A 22,492-nucleotide genomic window follows, 5' to 3' on the forward strand; every position below is an offset into this window, starting at 1 on the left:
ATCAAGTTTCACAACATCATTCCGATAGGAAGGAGACCAGAATTGCACGCAATATTCTAACAGTGGCCTAACCAATGTCCTGTACAGCCTGCAACATGACCTCCCAACTCCTGTACTTAATACTCTGACCAATAAAGGAAAGCATACCAAATGCCTTCTTCACTATCCTATCTACCTGTGACTCCACTTTCAAGGAGATTTGAACCTGCACTCCAAGGTCTCTTTGTTCAGCAACACTCCCTCGGACCTTACCATTAAGTGTATAAGTCCTGCTAAGATTTGCTTTCCCAAAATGCAGCATCTCTCATTTATCTGAATTAAACTCCACCTGTCACTTCTCAGCCCATTGGCCCATCTGGTCCAGATCCTGTTATAATCTGAGGTAACCCTCTTCGTTATCCACTACACCTCCAATTTTGGTGTCATCTGCAAACTTATTAACTGTACCTCTTAAACTTGCATCCAAATCATTTATGTAAATGACAAAAAGTAGAAGTCCCAGCACCGATCCTTGTGGCACTCCACTGGTCACAGGCCTCCAGTCTGAAAAACAACCATCCACCACCACCCTCTGTCTTCTACCTTTGAGCCAGTTCTGTATCCAAATGGCTAGTTCTCCCTGTATTCCATGAGATCTAACCTTGCTGACCAGTATCCCATGGGGAACCTTGTTGAATGCCTTACTGAAGTCCATATGGATCATATCTACTGCCCTGCCCTCATCAATCTTCTTTGTTACTCCTTCAAAAAACTCAATCAAGTTTGTGAGACATGATTTCCCACGCACAAAGCCATGTTGACTATACCGAATCAGTCCTTGCCTTTCCAAATACATGTACATCCTGTCCCTCAGGATTCCCTCCAACAACTTGCCCACCACTGAGGTCAGGCTCACTGGTCTATAGTTCCCTGGCTTGTCCTTACCACCCTTCTTAAAAGTGGCACCACGTTTTCCAACCTCCAGTCTTCCAGCACCTCACCTGTGACTATTGATGATACAAATATCTCAGCAAGAGGCCCAGCAATCACTTGTCTGGCTTCCCACAGAGTTCTAGGGTACACCTGATCAGGTCCTAGGGATTTATCCACCTTTAACCGTTTCAAGGCATCCAGCTCTTCCTCCTCTGTAATCTGGACATTTTGCAAGATGTCACCATCTATTTCCCTACAGTTTATATCTTCCATATCCTTTTCCACAGTAAATACTGATACAAAATATTCATTTAGTATCTCCCCCATTTTCTGTGGCTCCACACCAAGGCCACCTTGCTGATCTTTGTGGGGCCCTATTCTTTCCCTAGTTACCCTTTTGTCATTATTTGTAAAAACCCTTTGGATTCTCCTTAATTGTATTTGCCAACACTATCTTATGTCCCCTTTTTGCCCTCTTGATTTCCCTCTTAAGTATACTCCTACTTCCTTTATACTCTTCTAAGGATTCCCTCGATCTATCCTGTCTATACCTGAAATATGATTCCTTCTTTTTCTTCACCAAACCCTCAATTTCTTTAGTCATCCAGCATTCCCTATAGCTACCATGCCTCCCTTTCACCCTAACAGGAATATACTTTCCCTGGATTCTTGTTATCTCATTTCTGAAGGCTTCCCATTTTCCAGCCGTCCCTTTACCTGCGACATCTGCTTCCAATCAGCTTTCGACAGTTCTTGCCTAATAACATCAAAATTGGCCTTTCTCCAATTTAGAACTTCAACTTTTACGTTGTTACGACACGGCGAAAACCTTTCTGCTAATTAAACCAAACACATAAAAATGTTCACCCCACCTCATAATCTGTTAAAGTAGAACAGAGAACTCCCAAATTCGACTATTTAATAAAAAAGATCAATTTTATTCTTTAACTCTAAAGTGAGCGTTAAACAACAACTACTTACAACTCTAAGCCTCCTTTCCATTAAAAGGTCTGTTACCTACCTCACACTCTATAACAATATTCTGTTCCAATAAAGCCCCTATTAAATTTCTAGCAACTCAATTTTCAAAACCAGACAGTGGCTGTTGTCTCCGGTGTCGATCTTCCTCTGTTTATAGATCTTTCTGGGTCATCTCGGTCTTCTGCTGCATGGTGTTTTCATGTGAAAAAGGTACCTTTGATTGAGAGTGTTTTCAGACAGTCTGTCTGACAATGGCAAGTGGTGTTCTTTCTGCTTTTTATACCCCAAACATTGGATCGTCTCATTGGTTCGATTTACTATTGTCAAGACAGTAAAATTCAAATTCAATTAGGTTTTAGTATCTTCGGGCATAATTTAAACTGCTTGGTTAAATTCAAACTGCTGTGAAAACAATTGAGGTATCTAGGTTGCAGCCAAAGGTTACAACTTTCAATTCTCCAGTACACTCTGTGCCTGCTAGTCAGTCACATGACAGGTGCTTGCCAGCTTTCACTCTCTTAAAGGTACATTAAACGCTTTCAAATTCCTAACAAATGTTACTCATCATTAAAAACAATATCTCAGTACATGATTCACAGGTACCAGCAACAGTTACCCCTCAATCATGGACATTGGCTTCTAACCTTCATTAACCTCTCACAACCATGTACTTGCAAGATGCTCAGGAAGCACAGACTTCCATTGCAGGGAGCACTAGCAAGTGGCATTGAAAGATTGCTGCAAGCAAAGGCACCAGCTCACAGATTACTTCTCAGGGCTGTTCACTTACTCCCTAACAGCATGCTCACTTCACCTTGTTCACAGCATCCATGCCTTACTTTGCTTTGTCATGCTACGCCTGTTAGCATGTTGACATTTGAGCCAGAACCAAAAACCATCAGTATGTTGGACATATTGACATGCTCTTTAGCATAGACACTCAGGGAGGTGACGTTTCAGTATGGATCTGGCGATGGAAGTAGGCAGCGAACATCTTGCTGTGGGGTGCACTGAGACATCTACATAACACCGACAGCACGCTTGCTGCTTGCACAGTACATTCATTTAACCAAGCGGCAACACTGAAAATGACAGCTGAATAGCACTGCTGCGTATGGGTTCCTACCCGGAACTCATCCACTCCATCTGCTTTTACTCTTCTCTGCCTGTGTTTTTTAATTCTTACTTTAATCTATTTACTTTCTGTGGAGAGCAAGTTTGAGCAGTGCAGAGAGGATCAGTGTAGAGCAAGGTGAGTCCAGTGTAGTGGAATGGAGACATCACAGGACACGTGAGCCCAACATGATGGACAGTGAGGTACCCTGGCGTCTGCAGCAGCAGCAAGCACAAGCAGCCCCAAGTTTGGCCCCATCTGGAGGCAAGGCCCAGCGCAATCTGGAGGCAAGGCCTGGCCCGTTCTGGAGGCAAGGCCTGGCCCGATCTGGGGGCAAGGCCCAGTACAATCTGGAGGCAAGGCCTGGCCTGGAGACAAGGCCCAGAGCTGTCTGGAGGCAAGGCCCAGCACAGTCTGCTTGAAAGACTGTAGTGCTGAACTTTTAAAAATATTGTTATTTTTCTAATTTATTCCTAAGATTTTCTACCCAGGCACCTTGTACCTAAGATGGTGCAAAGAGCTGTAATGCCAGACTTCTTTCTCTTTATTTTTCCGATTTATTGCTAAGATCCTTTACCTGGGTACCTTGTACCTAAGATGGCAGCGTAAGTGACGAATTTGTAAACCTTTCACTGCAATTATGTGAGTGTATGTGACAATAAATCTAAATTAATTCATGTCAGAAACTGGTGGTGGGTAGTCCGCAACCCAATCATTTGGAGGGTTAGGGTGGTGGCTGCTGTCATTCAGGGGCGTCATCTTCATTCCATCCAGAGGCTTGGCCACAGTCAGTTAGCCAATTGAGGCACACATGATCAGAGGATATATCCAACCACGGTCCAGAGAATCGGCAATGGTGATTCCCTTCAGAGCAGAATGAGTAAGCAGGGAAATCAGGTATCATCAAACAGGGAGCTGCAAAGACAGCAGTCTAGCGTCTGGTCATGGTCTAAGGACTACTCTCAAAGTCAGTCAGAGGTCTGGAGCAAATACATTCCTGGGAGTCAGTCCATTCATCTTTCAGGAGGGTGCAAGGGAGGCTTGTCAGGGAAGTGGGATATTACAGCTATAAAGGATGAGGAAGTCAAGACTGGGGGTTTTGAAACATGCTGTTGGGGAAACCGAAGGTGTATGGGGTGTATGCAAAGTAGCATCAGAGGGTATGGTCTGCTATGTGGGGTGGTGACTTTGGCAGCGACCAACATCCCATCAATGACCAGGCTCAGGACTCTCAGTAGACAGTAGCAGCTGTCACTACTCCTACTCCTACAGCCTGGAGCACTCTCCTGGACCTTTTGTATTTGAGGATCCATAAACCTTACAAGGCTAGTTACTGATGGACAGAAGTTACCCATTGTGGCCTTAACTAATGATACCATTGGACAATCCCTTAACTGAATCACAGCAGATACATTTTGACAATAGGGCCGCTGAAGATGCAGTTCCACTTCTTGAGCAGCCCCGGGGTTCCTGTCCAGTCCGGATGAGCTGCATCATGGTGGCGTTCTGTGGCTCTGCAAATTTGAGCACACAAAGAGGCGATGTGCCGAGGAACTGGGGGAATGGAACCAGTCTTCCGATGAGGAGGAAGGAGAAGACTCTGGGGAGGACAAGGCTCTCTTTGTACATGAAAGAGCTCAGCTGTGTCAGCTGCTACCAGCCAGACAGCACCTCACTGACACCTGGCTCCTGTAGTTGAGAGCTGGATGCAGCAGACCATCACCAAATGTAAAACTGCTGTTGGTCAAAATGCTCACATTTCATTTGCCTTGCGGGCATGAACTGCAGCCTCTATTAATTTCTTTTGTGTTCACTTTTGCTGGCTGGAAACAAAAGCTCATCTTTCGAAATGTTTGATTAGTCCCCTGATTGTGATGTTCCCTTACTGGACAATGACAAGATGCAGATCCCCAATGGGTAATGGGGACAGAGTCGAAGTAACTTAGAGACTGTATTTAGATGGGATGTAGCTAAAGACATGTTGGCTATGTAGCCTGGTGGTTAAACAGTGACTAGGGTAAGACTATAGGGTTATGTGTGCGAGTAAAAAGTATAGGGTTATATGCACAAGTGTCTGCCATGCTAGCTATAAGCCACGGCTTAGTGGCTGTTGTGCCATGACGGTGCTGGTGATGGACAATGTCAAACTGCTAACACTTGCCCAGTAGCCATTCAAGGATGGCACAAGTACAAGAGATGCCAGTCCTTCACTAAATATCTGCCTATTGGCAGTAAATAATTCATGGAGCATGCTTGGTGACATATGATGAGAAATCACGCAGGTTTTCATAAAAGCTCATACTTCACCAAAAACTGTAAGATTCCGTCCTCTGTCTCTCTTCCTTCAAGACTTTCTTAGAATCTATTGTAAACAAGCTTCTACTTGATATTCCAACATCTCCTTATTTGGATTGAGAATGCCAGATTAGCTCATGTATTCACATCTCCCTGGGGAATTTCTTTGTTGTCCACCATAGCTGTCTGTTGCCATCCTTTGTCCTTTCTCCCTCAACTGTCTTCCACTATTGAAGCTCTAATTGTGAGTGCATTTCAGCAGCCGTCCATCGGACTCCAATTAAGCATTTTTTTAATCATCTGTTCACAAAACTCCCTACATAGGTTTCCTGATGAAGAGCTCTTGCCTGAAACATCGATTCTCCTGCTCCTCGGATGCTGCCTGACAGCTGTGCTTTTCCAGTGCCACACTCTCGAGTCTGATCTCCAGCATCTGCAGTCCTCACTTTCTCCCAGTGTTTGATAATGTCTCTGGGACATGCCTTGGGTCATTTTGCTACATTAAAGATGCTACATAAGTGAAGGCTGTTGTTGCCCGTGGTGCCAATTTGTTGGCTTATCCCACCATTGTGATATTTTTCAATGCTGAAATATAAATGTCACTGAAGCAGAAAATCTACGGTGCAGCAGCTGGTCCTTTGACCCATCATGTCGATACCTGCTGATAGAGAGCCGTTTAATCTAATTTCACTCACAGATCTTGATCTGTAGATCTGTACGTTACATTACATCAAATGCACATCCAAGTATTTTTAATGACTGGTAAAGGAGAAGAATATCCCCCTAATCCTTCTACCAGTTACATTAGACCTTTGTAACTGAATATTGATTTCTTACTATTTACCCAAACCAGCGTGTTCACAAATTGCACAACTTCTTACTTTCCTCTATTCCAAAGATAATTCCAACCTATCCAATCTTTCCTTAAAGCTGTAGTTCTCCAATTCTGGCTTTCTTTGTAAATCTCTTCTATATCATCCTTAGTGTAATTACATCCTTCTTATAATGTGGTGACGAGAACTACAAGCGATACACTCTGACTCAAACTAATGTTTTGCATAATTATACATATATTCCCCACTGTCATGCTTTATCTCCTACCTTCTTAACCATCTTCTCTTCCTGCTATCGTCATAGATCAGTCGAAATACACTGCATTTCTCAGTATCTTACCGTCCTATATATGTCCTTTCCTTTCATCTCCCCACACTTCTCCGAACTAAATTGCATTTGAAGCCTTTCTGGCCAATCTGACTAGACCACTGAAATCTCCCTTCAGTCTGGTGCCTTTGTTTTCATAATCAACCTTACAGGTAAATTTTAAGTTGGATGTAAACTTCTTAATCATCCTCCTTCATTTAAGACCAAATCATTAGTTATATACTACAAACTATATAGGGAGTAGCTCTGAGTCCTTCAGAACATCACTGGAAAAACATTCCAGTTCCTAAAATCCCACTGAAAAAATCTCCACACAAAAGTGTTTTAACATCAAAAAGACTTAAAGTATAACTGAGCCATTTGTAATGTGTTTTTCAAGAAATATTGTCCTTGGATTTAGAATTCTTTAAAATGCAGATGGAAACTACCAATAAGAAAACCATTCTTGGTCTGTTGAGTCACTTCTTGGAGAATGGACTTGTTAAACATTAACACCGTGTTAAGTGTTGGTAAACATAAACACAAACATTAACACTATTCTCACACTTTACACAAACATTAACTCTAAGTACAAAACCTAATAGTAGTTCAAGCTTCATAATATTTTTCTTAATGCTTACTGAGGGTATATTTTCCAGGAATTTTGTGGGCCAAACAAATTGATTGTCTTTGCTTTCATATCTTTAACCATGTTCATTCATGACAATCTATAACAATTAAGATTATGCAGCGACAAACTACACTTCTGCATTGCCACTTCCAGAAGTCATGTTGGTGTCCCTTACTTTCCGGCTAAACATGAACGGGAAGGCTTTCTTAAAGGACTTCCTAAAGCTTGCTCCCATAAAACCATAAACAATGGGATTGATGCAGGAGTTGGCATATGACATGCAGTTAGCCCAAGTCTTGATCTTGTAGGTCACGTAGTTGGCCTGGAAATTTGGATAAAATGCCTGGAACAGGATGAAGAGCTGGATGGGTCCCCAACAGATTGTAAACAGGAGCACAATTACCACCACCATTTTAGAAATCTTGCTTCTCATTGCTATTGTTCTTTCAGACAAATGTTGAACCTGGTTGAAAACAGATACATGTTAGTATTGCAATCTCAAAAGACAATTATACCAAATTCAAATTGTGAAATCAAGGATCTGATGAGACCAATTGACAACTAAAGAAGGACCGAGAAAAGAGCATTCACAGCTCATTTGGCCCTGCTTAGTACTTGCTCATGCTATTTATACAACCCTTTGTTGTGCAACTATCCCACATCCTCTGCTTTCCCTTCAGGAACATTTTTCTTCAATGCCCTTATCAGCTTAATTGTTTATATATTTGAAACTTATCAATTCCAACGTATAAAATGGTTAGAGATCATAGAACAGGTACAGGCCCTCCAGCCCATCATATCTGCGTTAAACATAATGCCATTCTGAACTAATCCCATCTGCCTGCAAAGAAGAACAAAGAACAAAGAAAATTTATAGCCCAGGGACAGGCCCTTCGGCCCTCCAAGCCTGTGCCGATTCCAATCCACTGTCTAAACCTATCGCCCAATTCCTAAGAATCTGTATCCCTCTGCCCCCCACCTATTAATGCACCTGTCCAGATGCACCTTAAATGAATCTACCATGCCTGGCTCTACCACCTCTGCTGGCAATGCATTCCAGGAACCTACCACCCTCTGTATCCCCTCTTGTTATTGAATCTCTCACCCTGGAAAAAAGCTTATCTCTATCCACCCTGTCTATACCCTTCATGATTTTGTAAACCTCAATCAGTTCCCCCTCAATCTCCTTTTTTCTAATGAAAACAATCCTAACCTACTCAAACTCTCTTCACAGCTAACATCTTCCATACCAGGCAACATCCTCATAAACCTTCTCTGAACCCTCCCCAAAGCGTCCATATCCTTTTGGTAATGTGGCGACCAGAACTGTACACAGTATTCTAAATGCGGCCGAACCAAAGTCTTGTAAAATTTTAACATGACTTGCCAGCTGTTATACTCAATACCCTGTCCAATGAAGGCAAGCATACTATATGACTTCTTGACTACTCTATTCACCTGTACAGCAACCTTCAGGGTACAATGGACCTGAACTCCCAGATCTTTCTGCTCATCAACTTTTTCCAAGGCTCTTCCTTTTACAGTATAGTTCACTCTAGAAGGAGAGCTTCTAAAATGCATCACCTCACATTTGCATGGATTGTACTCCATCTGCTACTTCTCCGCCCAACTCTCCAGTCTATCTATATCCTCCTGTATTCTCTGACAGCTACTCCACCAATCTTCGTGTCATCTGCAAACTTACTGATCAGACCACCAATGCCCTCTTCCAGATATTGTATGCATATCACAAACAACAGTGACCCCAATACTGACTCCTGTGGAACACCACTGGGCATCTTTCTCCTTTTCAAGAAACTCCCTTCAACTACTACTCTGTCTCCTGTTGCTCAACCAGTTCTTTATCCACCTAGCTAGAACACTCCGCACACAATGTGACTTCACTTTCTCCATTAGTTTATCATGGGGAACTTTATTAAACACCTTACTAAAGTCCATGTACATGACATCTACAGTCATTCCTTCATTTATCAACTTGGTCACTTCCTCAAAGAACTCTATTAAGTTGGTAAGACACGATGTTCCTGTACAAAACCATGTTGCCTATCACTGATAAGCCCATTCCCTTCCAAATATAAATAGATCCAATCCCTCCGTACTTTCTCCAGCAACTTTCCCAAAACTGACGTCAGGCCCACTGGTCTGTAATTACCTGGAATATCCCTAATACCTTCTTGAAAAGGGGGACAACATGAGCAACCCTCCAATCCTCCGGCACCTCACCTGTGTTTAAGGATGCTAAGGGCTTTTGCCTGAAATGTCAATTTTCCTGCTCCTCGGATGCTGCCTGATCTGTTGTGCTTTTCCAGCACCACTCTAATCTAAACTATAAAGATACTTGTCAGGGCCTCAGCTATTTACTCTTTCACCTCCATCAACAACTTGGGATAGATCCCATCCGGTCTTGGGGATTTGGCCATCTTAATATCCTTTAGCCTACCCAACACATCCTCCCTCCTTATGTCAATATGATCCTGAGTTATCAAACTTCTATCTCTAATCTCAACATTCATCATGTTCCTCTCCTCCATGAACACTGATGCAAATCTCACCCATTTTCTCAGGTTCGACACACAACTTTTCTTCCTTATCCTTTAGTGGACCAACCCTTTCCCTAGTTACCCTCTTGCCTCTGTATATGAATAAAAGGCCTTGGATTCTCCTTAATTCTGCTTGCTAAAGTTATTTCACGACCCCTTTTAGCCCGTTTGATTCCTCATTTAAGACTGGTTCTAGTCTCCCAATATTCCTCCAGGGTCCATTCTGTTTTTAGCTGCCTGGACCTTATGTACACTTCCATTTTCCTCTTGGTTAGTTGCACAATTTCTCCTGTTGCCCACGGTTCACGAATCTTGCCTTTCCTATCCCTTGTTTTCAAAGGGATATGCCTATCCTGCACTATCTTTAACCAATCTTTGAAAGCCTCCCACACATCAAATGTAGACTTCCCTTCAAATAGCTGCCTTCAATCCACATTTCCCAGCTCCTGATGTATTTTGATATAATTGGCCTTGGCCCAGTTTAGTACTCTGCCCTTAGGACCACTCTTATCTTTGTACCCGAGTATTCTAAAACTCACAGAATTGTGGTCGCTGTTCCCAAAGAAATCCCCCACTACAATTTCTACCACCTGACCTGGCTCATTTCCCAACACCAGGTCCAATATGGCCCCTTCCCTCGTTGGACTATTGACATACTGCTTTAGAAAACTTTCCTGGATGCTCCTTACAAATTCTGCCCCACCCAGACCTCTGACACTCAATGTCGGGAAAATTAAAATCTCCCATCACCACCACCCTGTTGCCTCTACATCTTTCCACAATCTGTTTACCTATTTGTTCTTCCACCTCATGCTCACTGTTGGGAGGCCTGTAGTTCAGCCCCAACAATGTAACTGTACCCTTCTTATTTCTCAGCTCTATCCACTGTGCCTCACTACTCAAGCCCTCCATAGTGCCCTCCATGATATCATCCCTGACCAGCAATGCAACTCCTCCCACAATTTTACTCCCTCACTGTCCTGTCTGAAGCATCTATATCCTGAAACATTTAGTTGCCAATTATGCCCTTCCTTCAACCAAGTCTCTGTGATCACAATAATGTCATATTCCCAGGCACCAATCCAAGCCCTAAGTTCATCTGCCTTACCCATTATACTCCCTGCATTAAAGCATATGCACTTCGGAGCACCAATTCTTTTGCATTCGTCTGTTTGCTGCCTACTCTGCCCCTTGGTAATGCTAACTTCATGATCTTGTTCCTTACAGTCTTTAGTTCCCACCTCACTGTCTACTAGTCTTTTCTTCTGGTTCCCAGCCCCCTGCCACATTAGTTTAAACCCTCCCCAACAGCAGTAGTGAAAACTCCCCGAAGGACATTAGTTCCAGTCTGGTTCAGGTGTAGACTATCCAATTTGTAATAGTCCCACCTTCCCCAGAACTGTATAGTCCCACCTTCACCTTAAACCCATGCCTCCTAGTAGAACCATAGAAATGATACAGAATAGAAAGAGGTCGTTTGGCCATCTTGTCCATGCCTTACCAAAGACACCCAGCTGGCCTGTCTAAACCACCTTCCTACTCATGACCCCTAGCCCTGCAGCTGACAGCATTTAAGGTGCAGATCCAGGAACTTTCTAAACGACTTTAGAGTCTCTGCCTCCACTACCAATTCAGACAATGAATTCCAGATAGCCAACCACCCTCTGTGTAAAAACTGATTTTCCTTATGTTCCCTCTAATCCTTCTGTCATTCAGCTTGAATCTCTGACCTCTTGTTTTTGAACTCTCTGCCAAGGGAAACAGGTTTCCCACTGTCTATTCTAGCTAAATTGTATATCTAAATTATGTCACTCCTCAGCTGTCTCTGTTCTGAGGAAAACAACCCCAACCTCTCCAATCTCTCCTCATAGCTACAACTCTCCAGAGTATAATATTGGAGTATAACTTCTCTGTACTCTCCAGAGCAATTACATCCTTCCTGTGACATGGTGACCAGAACTGCACACAATACTCCAGCTGTGGCCTCATCAGTGTTTTATACAGTTTCGTTATTATATCCCTACTTTTGTATTCTATATTTCCAATGATGAAGGGCAGCATTCCATTTACCTTCTTTACAACTTTACTTACCTGTGCTGCTACCTTTAGAGACTTATGCATGTGCACTCCAAGATCTCTCACTTCATCTACTCCTCGCAATACATTACTGTTTATTGTGTATTCCCTTTTACTAGGAACCTGGACCCCAAGATCCCTCTATATGTCGATGCTCTCAAGGGTTCTGCCATTTATTGCATACTCTCCTCTTGTATTTGACCTCCCATACAAGCATCATCTCATACTTGTCCAGATTAAACTCCACTTGACATTTCTCCTTTCACCTTTCCAGCTGGTCTATATCCCACTGCATCCTTTGATATCCTTCCTCACTATCCACAACTCCATCGATTTTTGTGTCATTTGCAAACATGCCATTCAGACCACCCACATTTTCATCCAAATCATTTCAGGGCTCCCAGCACTGATTCTCGCAGAACACTACTGGTCACAGATTTCCAGTCAGAAAAACACCCCTCCAGAACTACCCTCTGTCTTCTATGGAAAAGCTAACTTTGCATCTAACTTGCTAAATCACCATGGATTCCTTGTGGTTTGACCTTCTGGACCAGCCTAGCACATGGGCCTTGTCAAATCATAGAATCCCTACAGTGCGGAAAGAGGCCATTTGGCCCATCGAGTCTGCACCAACCCTCTGAAGAGCATCCTGCCCAGATCTAGCCCCCACTATATCCCCATAACCCTGCATTTACCATGGCTAATCCAGCTAGCTTGTACATCCCTGGATACCATGGGGCAATTAAGCATGGCCAATGAACCTAACCTGAACATCTTTGGACTGAGGGAGGAAACTGGAGCACCCAGCAGAAACCCACATGGACATAGGGAGAACATGCAAACTCCAGACAGACAGTCAACCAAGGATGGAATCAAACCTGGGTCCCTCGCACTGTGAGGCAGCAGTGCTAATCACTGAGCCACCATGCCACAACCGTAGCGAACAATCTTGATTATGAATGTTGTAGGACGTTTCTCTAATTTCCCTCCCTTTGTATTGGAGCATAGCAGTCAACTGCCCTATTAACATCTGTTGAATGCCTCCTGAAATACGAAATCAAATAGTTGATGGCTGGTGAAGTTTGGGCTTCAGTTATCATACAGTCTTGAAAAGAGTGGCCACCTATGCTGCTCATTGGATGCTGCCTGAACTGCTGTGCTCTTCCAGCACCACTAATCCAGTATTTGATTTTCAGCATCTGCAGTCATTGTTTTTACCTCTCCTATGGTGTCCAACTTCAAATTTGTTTTTAGGCACTGAATATAATATCTGCATTCCTCAAAGATTCTTTCGGTGTCTCTTATTTGCTGGCTATTACTTAATTATTCTCCCTTTAGGTTTTTGAGTTGGGAGCTTGCAGCATTCACAATGGCTCCACCTTCCACAGTAAAGGGTTTAGAGCAGGACAATTCTCTCCCCAGTGCCACAGCGGGAAGTTTAAAGGCAGCGCTGCGTTCTTTTTGGCTTTGTCTTTTAACAAGTCTTTTTCTAGCCAATGAACTGCACCGTATCAGTCATACGAAGACCTAAAGGTGCTCTATCCCCTTGAATTGAAGCACAATTTCTTCAGTTACTAGGGGTCATGAGTTCCAGATGAGAAGGGAAAAGTTTAAGGGAGATTTGCATGGAAAGTTCTTTATGCAGAGGGTGATGGTTGCCTGAAACACATTGCCAGCCGAGGTGGTAGCGGTGGGCACAGTAGCGTCATTGAAGATGTATCTAGACAGATACATGACTGGGCAGGGAGCAGAGGGATACAGATCCTTAGCAAATAGGCGCCAGGTTTAGATAGAGGATCTGGATCGGTGCAGGCTTGGAGGGCCGAGGGGCCTGTTCCTGTGCTGTAATTTTCTTTGTTCTTCACAAATCTTCTCCAGTTGAAATTATCAGTGCCAGTTGCAGATAGTGCAGCCTGGTTTGGGTTCTCTGTGCAGCAAAGAAACTTGGGCAGTGGAAGGACTTCACAACAAGGTTAGCTTGCAGAGCAATGTCAGGGCTTAGGTTAAACCTTTCTCCGTCTATTTCATGTATTGGTCAAGGCCATTTGGCATCATTTCTGTAAGTCCCATTTAACACTAGTATCTGCCTACTCTGATCTCTGTCTGGTGCACCTAACATAGGCGCCTATCCTCTCTGACTTCCAGCAGTTTTGTTTACCACCAGAGTCTGCTACACATTCTGTCAGTTTTTTTGTCGTTATTTCCTGGTCTTGTCCTACTGCCTGACACTACTGTGATCTCTGGTGGTTGTTTGGCTGCTCTGTTTTCTGTCGTACTTTCTCTCATGGACAGGTAGGTCCGTTCAAGAGGGCGGTGCTGAGTTGGAAGGTTGAGACTGGCATATGGTGAGGGAGAGGAAATAGGGAAAATGGTGAAATCCATATTGATTCCATGTGGCTGGCGTGTCCCAAAGCGGAAGATGAGGCATTCTTCCTCCAGGCATTGGGTGGTAAGGGTTTGGAGATGAAGGAGGCCCTGGACCTGCATTTCCTTGGTGGAGTAGTCCTCACTTTCTATAGTTGATTTTAACCTTACTGCAAAGCCTCTTCCAAAGATGCATACCTTGAAAAAGTTCTCCTCCTCCCTTCATAAGGATCTTAGTGGTTCCTCCTCTCACTGTACCCCCAGGTCCTCACCTCTGAAGGTCTTCAGCTATACAATCTTTGCCAAGAACATGCAAGTCCTTGGCCTCCTCCACCGCCAAACTCTTGCCACTGACACCTGGAGGAAGAATGTCTCATCTTCTGCTTTGGGACACTCTGGCCACACTATTTCAATGTGGATTTCACCAGTTTCCCTATTTCCTCTCCCCCCCCTCTTATGTTAGTCCCAATCTTCCAACTCGGCACCGCTCTCCTGAGCAGTCCTACCTGTCCATCTTCCTTCCCACCTATCTGCTCTACCCTCCTCTCCAATCAACTTTAATAGTGAGACAATCAAATCAATATTTCCCTCAAGAAAGCCTGACTATGTAACTATCTATAGCCTGATTATGAAACTATCCATTTATTACATCACTGTAAACTCAGTCCAGTTACAAAAATCCACCTTTTTGATTTGATAATCACATTCAACATAGTGTGTAAAGCAAAAAGTTGAAATTATAAAGAAACTTCGGCCATGTTGTCCTTAATTTTACTTCTAAGGATTATTGATCTGAAACATTAATCCTGTTTCTCTCTTCACAGATTGTGTCATATTTCCAGAATTTTCAGTTTATATTGCCATTAATTTTACTCTGTAAATCTACAAAATCCTACAATCCTTTTAATACAAGGCACAAGAAGATTAATTTCTTACTCCTGTACAATGGAGCAGTTTAGCCTGGTGCTGACCCTTCTACATGTTAATGTCTGATTATTGCAGGACTTACAAAGCTGAACCCAGCTTTGTACGATTCTGGTCCACAACCACCTGAAGATGGAGCAGCACTTTGAAAGCTAGTGCTTCCAAATAAACCTGTTGGACTATAACCTGGTGTTGTGTCATTTTTAGCTTTGTCCACCCCAGTCCAACATTGGCTCCTCCAAATCGAAGCTGAAACTGGTTTTCCTGGGAACATGATAGCCTCTGATTGGCACTACAACTGTACAAAAATCTTTACAGCCAGCTTATACCACCATGAAGCTTTCTGTCCAAGATTTTGAAAAAATAATTCTACATTTTGGATTGAGGTTTTCAATGGAAGGTCTAACCATTCTTATTGAAATCTAAGTTACAGACTGTTCGAATACTCTGGTCTTCCAGCTGTTTTAGCTTTGCTTACTTCCCTTTCTTGAACCCTCAGAGAGTACGAAGATCAATTTTGTAAATCGCCATTCATTGTTGCAAGTTACCACTGGCCACTCCCCTTTGTAATGTCAGTTTGCTTTTAATAAAAGATTTCAGCTGACACGATCAAATATGAAATTCAATAGTGAGGTTTGAGTTTCGGGTGAAACAGTTTTCAGATTTTAAAAAATGACAGCATACGACTAGTTAGAAAGCAAACTTGATAGTTCTTGTCAACGTTTAGAAAGAAAACTCAGCCGAAACATAAATCATCGCTTTTATTACCACGTTCCCCCTTTCCTTCGAAGGCTAAGGTACGCCACCTAGAGACCAAATTATCGATGAAAATTCCCTTTTGGTGTTTAGCTTAAGAAATGAATTAAATTTTGCACACACCTGATAGTTGTTGTCAATGGGTTCAACAACAGGTTGGCCAACTCTCTTTAACATCAAGGAGTAGCACAAAGAGATGGTGAGCAAAGGCAGAAGATAGACAGCAAGGAAGTGGTACAGTATGAAGCCTTTCTGATGGGAATCTGATGGAAATGCCTCAGCACAATATGTTCTTGGTCCATACCAGTAACCTTTTTCAATCTTCTGGTACATGATAATTGGCAAAGAGAGAATCAAGGAACCTACAATCAAAAAGCACTGATGTTACTGAGGCCGCCAATTATCCCACGTGCAATACAAGACTGCCATTAACTCGAGATGCTTGGTGCGCAAATGTGTTAGAACCTCTGACATGTATTATACCTTATAGTCCTGTATCCATTTCTCATTCTTTACTATTTATATTCACTGTTGGAGACTATGTTGCAAGTTTTGTAAGTGCAATCTGGTTGGGGTAAAGTCTCACCTTGCTTTTTGTAAATAGCCAAAGGATATGATGCTTGATATGATCTGCTGGTTTTTGGAACATACAGCCTACATACCCGGCATCACTCTGGCACAAAAATTCAATTGCCACTTTACGCAGATGGAGTTTAATTTGGATAAATGCAAGGTTTTGCATTTCTATAAAACAAACAAGGGCAGAACTTCTACAGTTAATGATAGGGCTCTGGGTAGTTTTGTAGAACAGAGACACCTATGGTTTTAGGTACATAATTCTTTGAAATTTGCATCACATGTAGACAGGGTGGTTAAGAAGGCATTTAGCATGCTTGCCTTCTTTGCTCTGACGTTGGAGTATAGAGGTTGGGACGTCATGTTGAGGTTGTACAGGACATTCATGGGGGCTTCTTCTGGAGTACTGTGTGCAGTTCAGGTCACACTGCTATAGGAAGGATATTATTAAATTGGAGAGTGTTCAGAAAAGAATGCTGCCAGGATTGGAGGGTTTGGGTTATAAAGATAGGCTGGAACTTTATTCACTGGAGTGTAGGAGGTTAAGGGGTGACCTTATAGAGGTTTATAAGATCATGAGGGGCAGAGATAAGGTGAATAGCAAGGATCTTTTACCTATAGTGGGGAATTCAAAACCAGGGGGCAAATGTTTAAATGAGAAGAGAAAGATTTAAAAAGGACACAAGGGGCAATGTTTTTACACAGAGAGTGGTTCGTGTATGGAATGAACTGCCAGATGAAGTGATGGATGCAAGTACAGTTACAACATTTAAAAGACATTTGGATAAGTATATGAAGAGGAAAAGTTTAAAGAAATATGGGAGAAAGTGAGGACTGCAGATGCTGGAGCGTCAGAGTTGAAGGGTGTGTTGCTGGAAAAGTACAGCAGGTCAGGCAGCATCCAAGGAGCAAGAGGGTCGACATTTCAGGTGACCAATTTAACATGGACCTCTATTTCAAACTCATTGGCTCCCACAGCTACCTGGACCACACCTCCTCCCACCCCACCTCCCCGCTCCCTCCACGTATAAACGGGATCCCTTACTCCCAATTCCTCCGCCTCACCCATACCTGCTCTCAGGAGGAGCAATTCCACTCCAGGACATCCCAGATGACCTCCTATTTCAAGGACCACAATTTCCCCTCCCATGTGACCAACAATGCCCTCCACATCTCCTCCACTTCCTGCACCTCTACCCTGGATCTCCACCCCTCCAACCACAAAAAGAACCCCATTCCTCACCTTCCACCCCACGAATCTCCGATTACAGCACATTGTCCTCCACCATTTCTGCCACCTACAATCAGACCCCACCACCAGAGGTATAATTCCCTCCCCACCCCTATCTGCATTCCACAGAGATTATTCCCTCCGTGACTCCCTCATTAGGTTCACATCCCGCACCAATGCACCCTCTACATCCGGCACCTTCCTTTGCCACCACAGGAGATGTGAAAACCTACACCCATATCTCCCCTCTCACCTTCGTCCAAGGGCTCAAAGGATCTTTTCACATTCAGCAGAGATTTTCCTGCATATCCACCCATCTCATCTACTGTGTCCATTGCTCTTAAAGTGGTCTCCTCTACATTGAGTTGAACAACAACTCACCGACCTGCTGTCCTTTTCCAGCACCAAACTTTTTGACTTTGAAGAAACATGGGCCATATGTAGGCACGTGGGACTAGTTTGGTTTGGGAACTTGGTTAAAGTGGACTAGTTGGACCAAAGAGTCTATTTTGATGTTGTATGACTCATGACTCTATTACTCACTTGGGTAACTGGCATAACATCTTTACAGCTTGATGGTAGCACCCTGTTAGTGACATCCACTACTTATGATGCTAGTGCATGGTAGAAACATGAAACAGCTGACTTCACTTGTCACTCAACTCATGAAATATCTCCCTGTTCAAAGGAAATGTGAAGTAAACTGGGCAATTTTCAGATCAAAGTGTGAGCACCTTAGGGTCTTCCATGAGCTTGTATAATATACAGCGAGAAATGATCTGATCAGGGTCACCATTACCCTGCAGGATGGTTTTTATTACACCATGTTTCTGAATCAGGATTGCAGGTTGAATGAACAACTAGGGCCGTGCTTAAAAGGTTGCCAAAAAGGCCAATCACGTAGCATGTGGAACTGTCACAATTTGAATGTATATATGGACCAGTAAATGTATATTTAAAGCAAATAGAGAATCCTCAGCTGGTATCTCCATTAGGACATCAAGGAATGAATGAATGAATTAGCTTTATTATCACAAAATGGGATCGTATTTGAATGTTCAAACAGGAATTTGAGAACAGAATAACACCATTTGGAAAATGTTTACATGCAGCTCTGGATTCAAATAGAGTAAAGATATCATCTACTTACCATGTCTATACAGTGGCTGGGACATTTGTCATACCAACGAAGACATGATACTCACGGAATCCAACAAATATGTTTGTGAGCTTTAGGCCAAGTGAGGATCCCATCGCAACACCATCGATTTGGGCATGCATGGCATTGTTGAAACTGAACTCAACTTTCTGACATGATTTTCAACTGGACATTGTTAGCTGAATAATCCTGACCATCAAGGAATTACGCTGACAAACAGTTTAGGGTTGTTAATCAGGGTTGCGGAGTGGCACAATTTAATGCGTTGGGAGCCATATATATATTAATAAACTGGGCCCTGTTTTTCACAAACAGAAAGAACAAGTACACCCACTATGCCTTTTTCAATTCAACAGAATAAGTAACAGCCATTCAGTGGTTTGCTTCATAGAACAATGCCCTGACCAGTCAGAGTCAATCTGCCTGGTTAAAACTTAAACAAAGCTTGGCAGTTAACTGTCAATTATAATTGATTAGTGCATTCCACATGGCAAGGCCGTTACCAAACAGGATCTACTGGCTAACCAATCAGCACTCACCTCTGATGTAATATGTGTTGGGTTTCCTTCTTGAATTGTTATTCTTGCAAATTGTCCTGATAATTTGCAATGATGAAAAGCTTCGATAAACTGTCTTTATTCAGGTTCTGTACTACCAAATGACTGTCATAGTTCTGTTAATCCTCACATATTCAAACACAATGCACAGGTGCTTTATCCACAGTGTTAAATCAGAATATACCTATCCATATGCACATGCTGACCACCATGGCGACCTTAGGTGTGCGATGACGCAACGACTTAAGCGCATAAAGTGTTGCATAGCAGCGATCAGCACTCATTGCAGTCAAAGTAATGCAGGTTGCCTGGACAGTAACCTGTGAAAAAATAAATACGTAAGCATTTTTCATTAGATAATGCGGCAATCACCTTGATGAGAAAATAATTAAATTGGGTTATTGGTGGCTGCATTAATAATCAGGCAATAGGATTCAATGATAAACTGAACATTTCAAGGACCATTAGTAAAGGCCTAAATGGAAATGGGGCTGCTTTCATTCCATGTCAGTACCCCAATGAAGAATGGAGATAGATTTAGATTTCTTACAGTGTGGAAACAAGCCCTTCGGCCCTACAAGTCCACACCGCCCCGCCGAAGCACAATCCACCCATTCCCCTACATTTACTCCTTTACCTAACACTACGGGCAATTTAGCATGGCCAATCCACCTGACCTGCACATCTTTGGACTGTGGGAGGAAACCAGAGCACCCGGAGGAAACCCACGCAGACACAGGGAGAATGTGCAAACTCCACACAGACAGTCACCTGAGTCGGGAATTGAACCCGAGTCTCCGGCGCTGTGAGGCAGTAGTGCTAACCACTGTGCCACCGTGCCGCCCTTTGGTCCAACCTGTCTATACCAACCAGATATCCTCAATTAATCTCGTCCCATTTGCCAGCATTTGGCCCATATCCCTCCAAACCCTTCCTATTCATATACCCATCCAGATGCTTTTTAAATGTTGCAAATGTACATGCCTCCACCACTTCCTGTGGCAGCTCATTCCATACACAGACCACCCTTGCCACAGTTGCAACATTTAAAAGGCATCTGGATGGGTATATGAATAGGAAGGGTTTGGAGGGATATGGGCCAAATGCTGGCAAATGGGACGAGATTAATTGAGGATTTCTGGTTGGTATAGACGGGTTGGACCAAAGGATCTTTTTCCAAGCTCTACAGTTTTACAACTCTATGAACATTGTGGTTCACCTTGCTTTTTGTCATTTATGTAACGGGTTTTAGGGGCATATAGGCCAAATGCTGGCAGAAGTGACTAGGTCAGCTTGGGATATCTGCTTGGTGCAGATGAGTTGGACCAAAGGGTCTGTTTCTATGCTATATGACTCTGTGGCTCTATAGCATGTACAGTTTATTATCCTCCCTTCAATGGCTAATAAATTATATTAAACAACTTAGTGTGCCATTTCAACATCATCGCTGATCTTGCCCATGCCTATCTCTGTAAATAACTCTAGTCCTAAAACTCTTGAGTCTTTGGGGCTTCACCAATTCTGACCTCATACACACCCCATTTTAATTACACCACCATCAGCAGCTACATATCCAGCTGCTGGGGCTCAAAGTTCCGGATTTCCTTCCTTAAATCACACTTCCTCTTGATGCCTCGTTTCTCCTTTAAGATGTTCCATCAAACATACCTCTGTGACCAAACATTTGGTCTGCTGCCCTCGAATGTGACTCAGTGTCATATTTTAGATCATAAGATCATAAGACATAGGAATGGATGTAAGGCCATCCAGCCTATCGAGTCCACTCCGCCGTTTAATCATGGTATTTCAACTTCGCTTACACACATTCTCCCCGTAGCCTGTAATTCCTTGCGAGATCAAGAATTTATCAATCTTTGTCTTGAAGACATTTAACGTCCTGGCTTGCACTGCGCTCTGTGGCAATGAATTCCACAGGCCCACCATTCTCTGGCTGAAGAACTGTCTCCTCATTTCTGTTCTAAATTGAGCCGCTCTAATACTAAGGCTGTGCCCCGCCTCACGGAAATAACTTCCCAGCATCCACCCTTTCTAAGCCATGCATTATCTTGTAAGTTTCCATTAGATCTCCCATCAACCTTCTAAACTCTAATGAATACAATTCCAGGATCCTCAGCCAATTATCATATGTTTGGCCTGCCATTCCAGGGATCATCCGTGTGAATCTCCGCTGGACACGCTCCAGTACCAGTATGTTCTTCCTGAGGTGTTGGGCCCAAAATTAGACACAGTGTTCTAAATGGGGCCTAACTAAAGCTTTGTAAAGTCTCAAAAGCACATCGCTGCTTTTATATTCTAACCCTCTTGAGATAAATGGCAACATTACATTTGCTTTCTTAATCAGTCACTCAACCTGCAAGTCAATCTTTAGAGAATCGTGTACTAGCACTCCGAGATCCCTTTGTACTTTGGCTTTATGAATTTTCTCACCGTTTAGAAAATACTCCATGGCTGTATTTTTTCCAAAGTGCAAGACCTCACATTTCCTCACATTGAATTTCATCAGCAATTTACTGGGCCACTCTCCTAAACTGTCTAAATCTTTCTGCAGCCTCCCCACCTCCTCAGTACTACCTACCTATCCACCTTCGTATCATTGGCAAACTTCACCAGAATGCCCCTGTCCCTTCATCCAGATATAAAGTGAACAGCTACGGCCCCAACATTGAACCCTCTGGGACCCCACTTGTCACCAGCCCCTTTCCGAAAAAGAACCTTTTAGCCCAACTGTCTGCCTTCTCTCAGATAGCCAATCCTCAATTCCTGATGAAGGGCCTTTGCCTGAAACATCGATTTTCCTGCTCCTCGGATGCTGCCTGACTTGTTGTGCTTTTCCAGCACCACTCTAATCTTGACTCTGATCTCCAACATCTGCAGTCCTCACTTTTGCTTAATCCTCAATCAATGGCAGTAGCTCACCTTGAACACCATGGGCCCTCACCTTGCTCAGCAGCCTCCCATGAGGCAGCTTATCAAAGGCCTTTTGGAAGTCTAGATGGATAACATCCACTGGGTTTCCCTGGTCTAACCTACTTGTTACCTTTTCAAAGAATTCTAACAGATTTGTCAGGCACGACCTCCCCTTATGAAATCCATGCTGACTTGTTCTAATCCGACCCTGCACTTCCAAGAACTTAGAAACCTCATCCTTAACGATGGATTCTCGAATTGTACCGACAACCGAGGTTAGGCTAATC

At 43.2% G+C, this 22,492-nt stretch overlaps 1 protein-coding gene across 1 annotated transcript in view; it reads right to left on the bottom strand.

Annotated features, from left to right (window-relative positions):
- Positions 1 to 370: 370 nt before the first annotated feature.
- Positions 371 to 22,492, bottom strand: part of LOC140479991 (G-protein coupled receptor 54-like) — a 44,893-nt gene continuing 22,771 nt past the window's right edge. Inside the window, exons 3-5 of the mRNA XM_072574461.1 lie at positions 19,462 to 19,597; positions 15,878 to 16,116; positions 371 to 7,536 (exon numbers count right to left, since the gene is read on the bottom strand). Of these exons, the coding sequence (XP_072430562.1) occupies positions 7,201 to 7,536; positions 15,878 to 16,116; positions 19,462 to 19,597 (711 nt within the window). The 3' untranslated portion in view covers positions 371 to 7,200. The remainder of the gene's footprint in view (positions 7,537 to 15,877; positions 16,117 to 19,461; positions 19,598 to 22,492) is intronic.

The sequence above is a fragment of the Chiloscyllium punctatum genome, chromosome 7 (assembly GCF_047496795.1).
Source record: "Chiloscyllium punctatum isolate Juve2018m chromosome 7, sChiPun1.3, whole genome shotgun sequence".
In the NCBI taxonomy this organism is placed as follows: domain Eukaryota; kingdom Metazoa; phylum Chordata; class Chondrichthyes; order Orectolobiformes; family Hemiscylliidae; genus Chiloscyllium; species Chiloscyllium punctatum.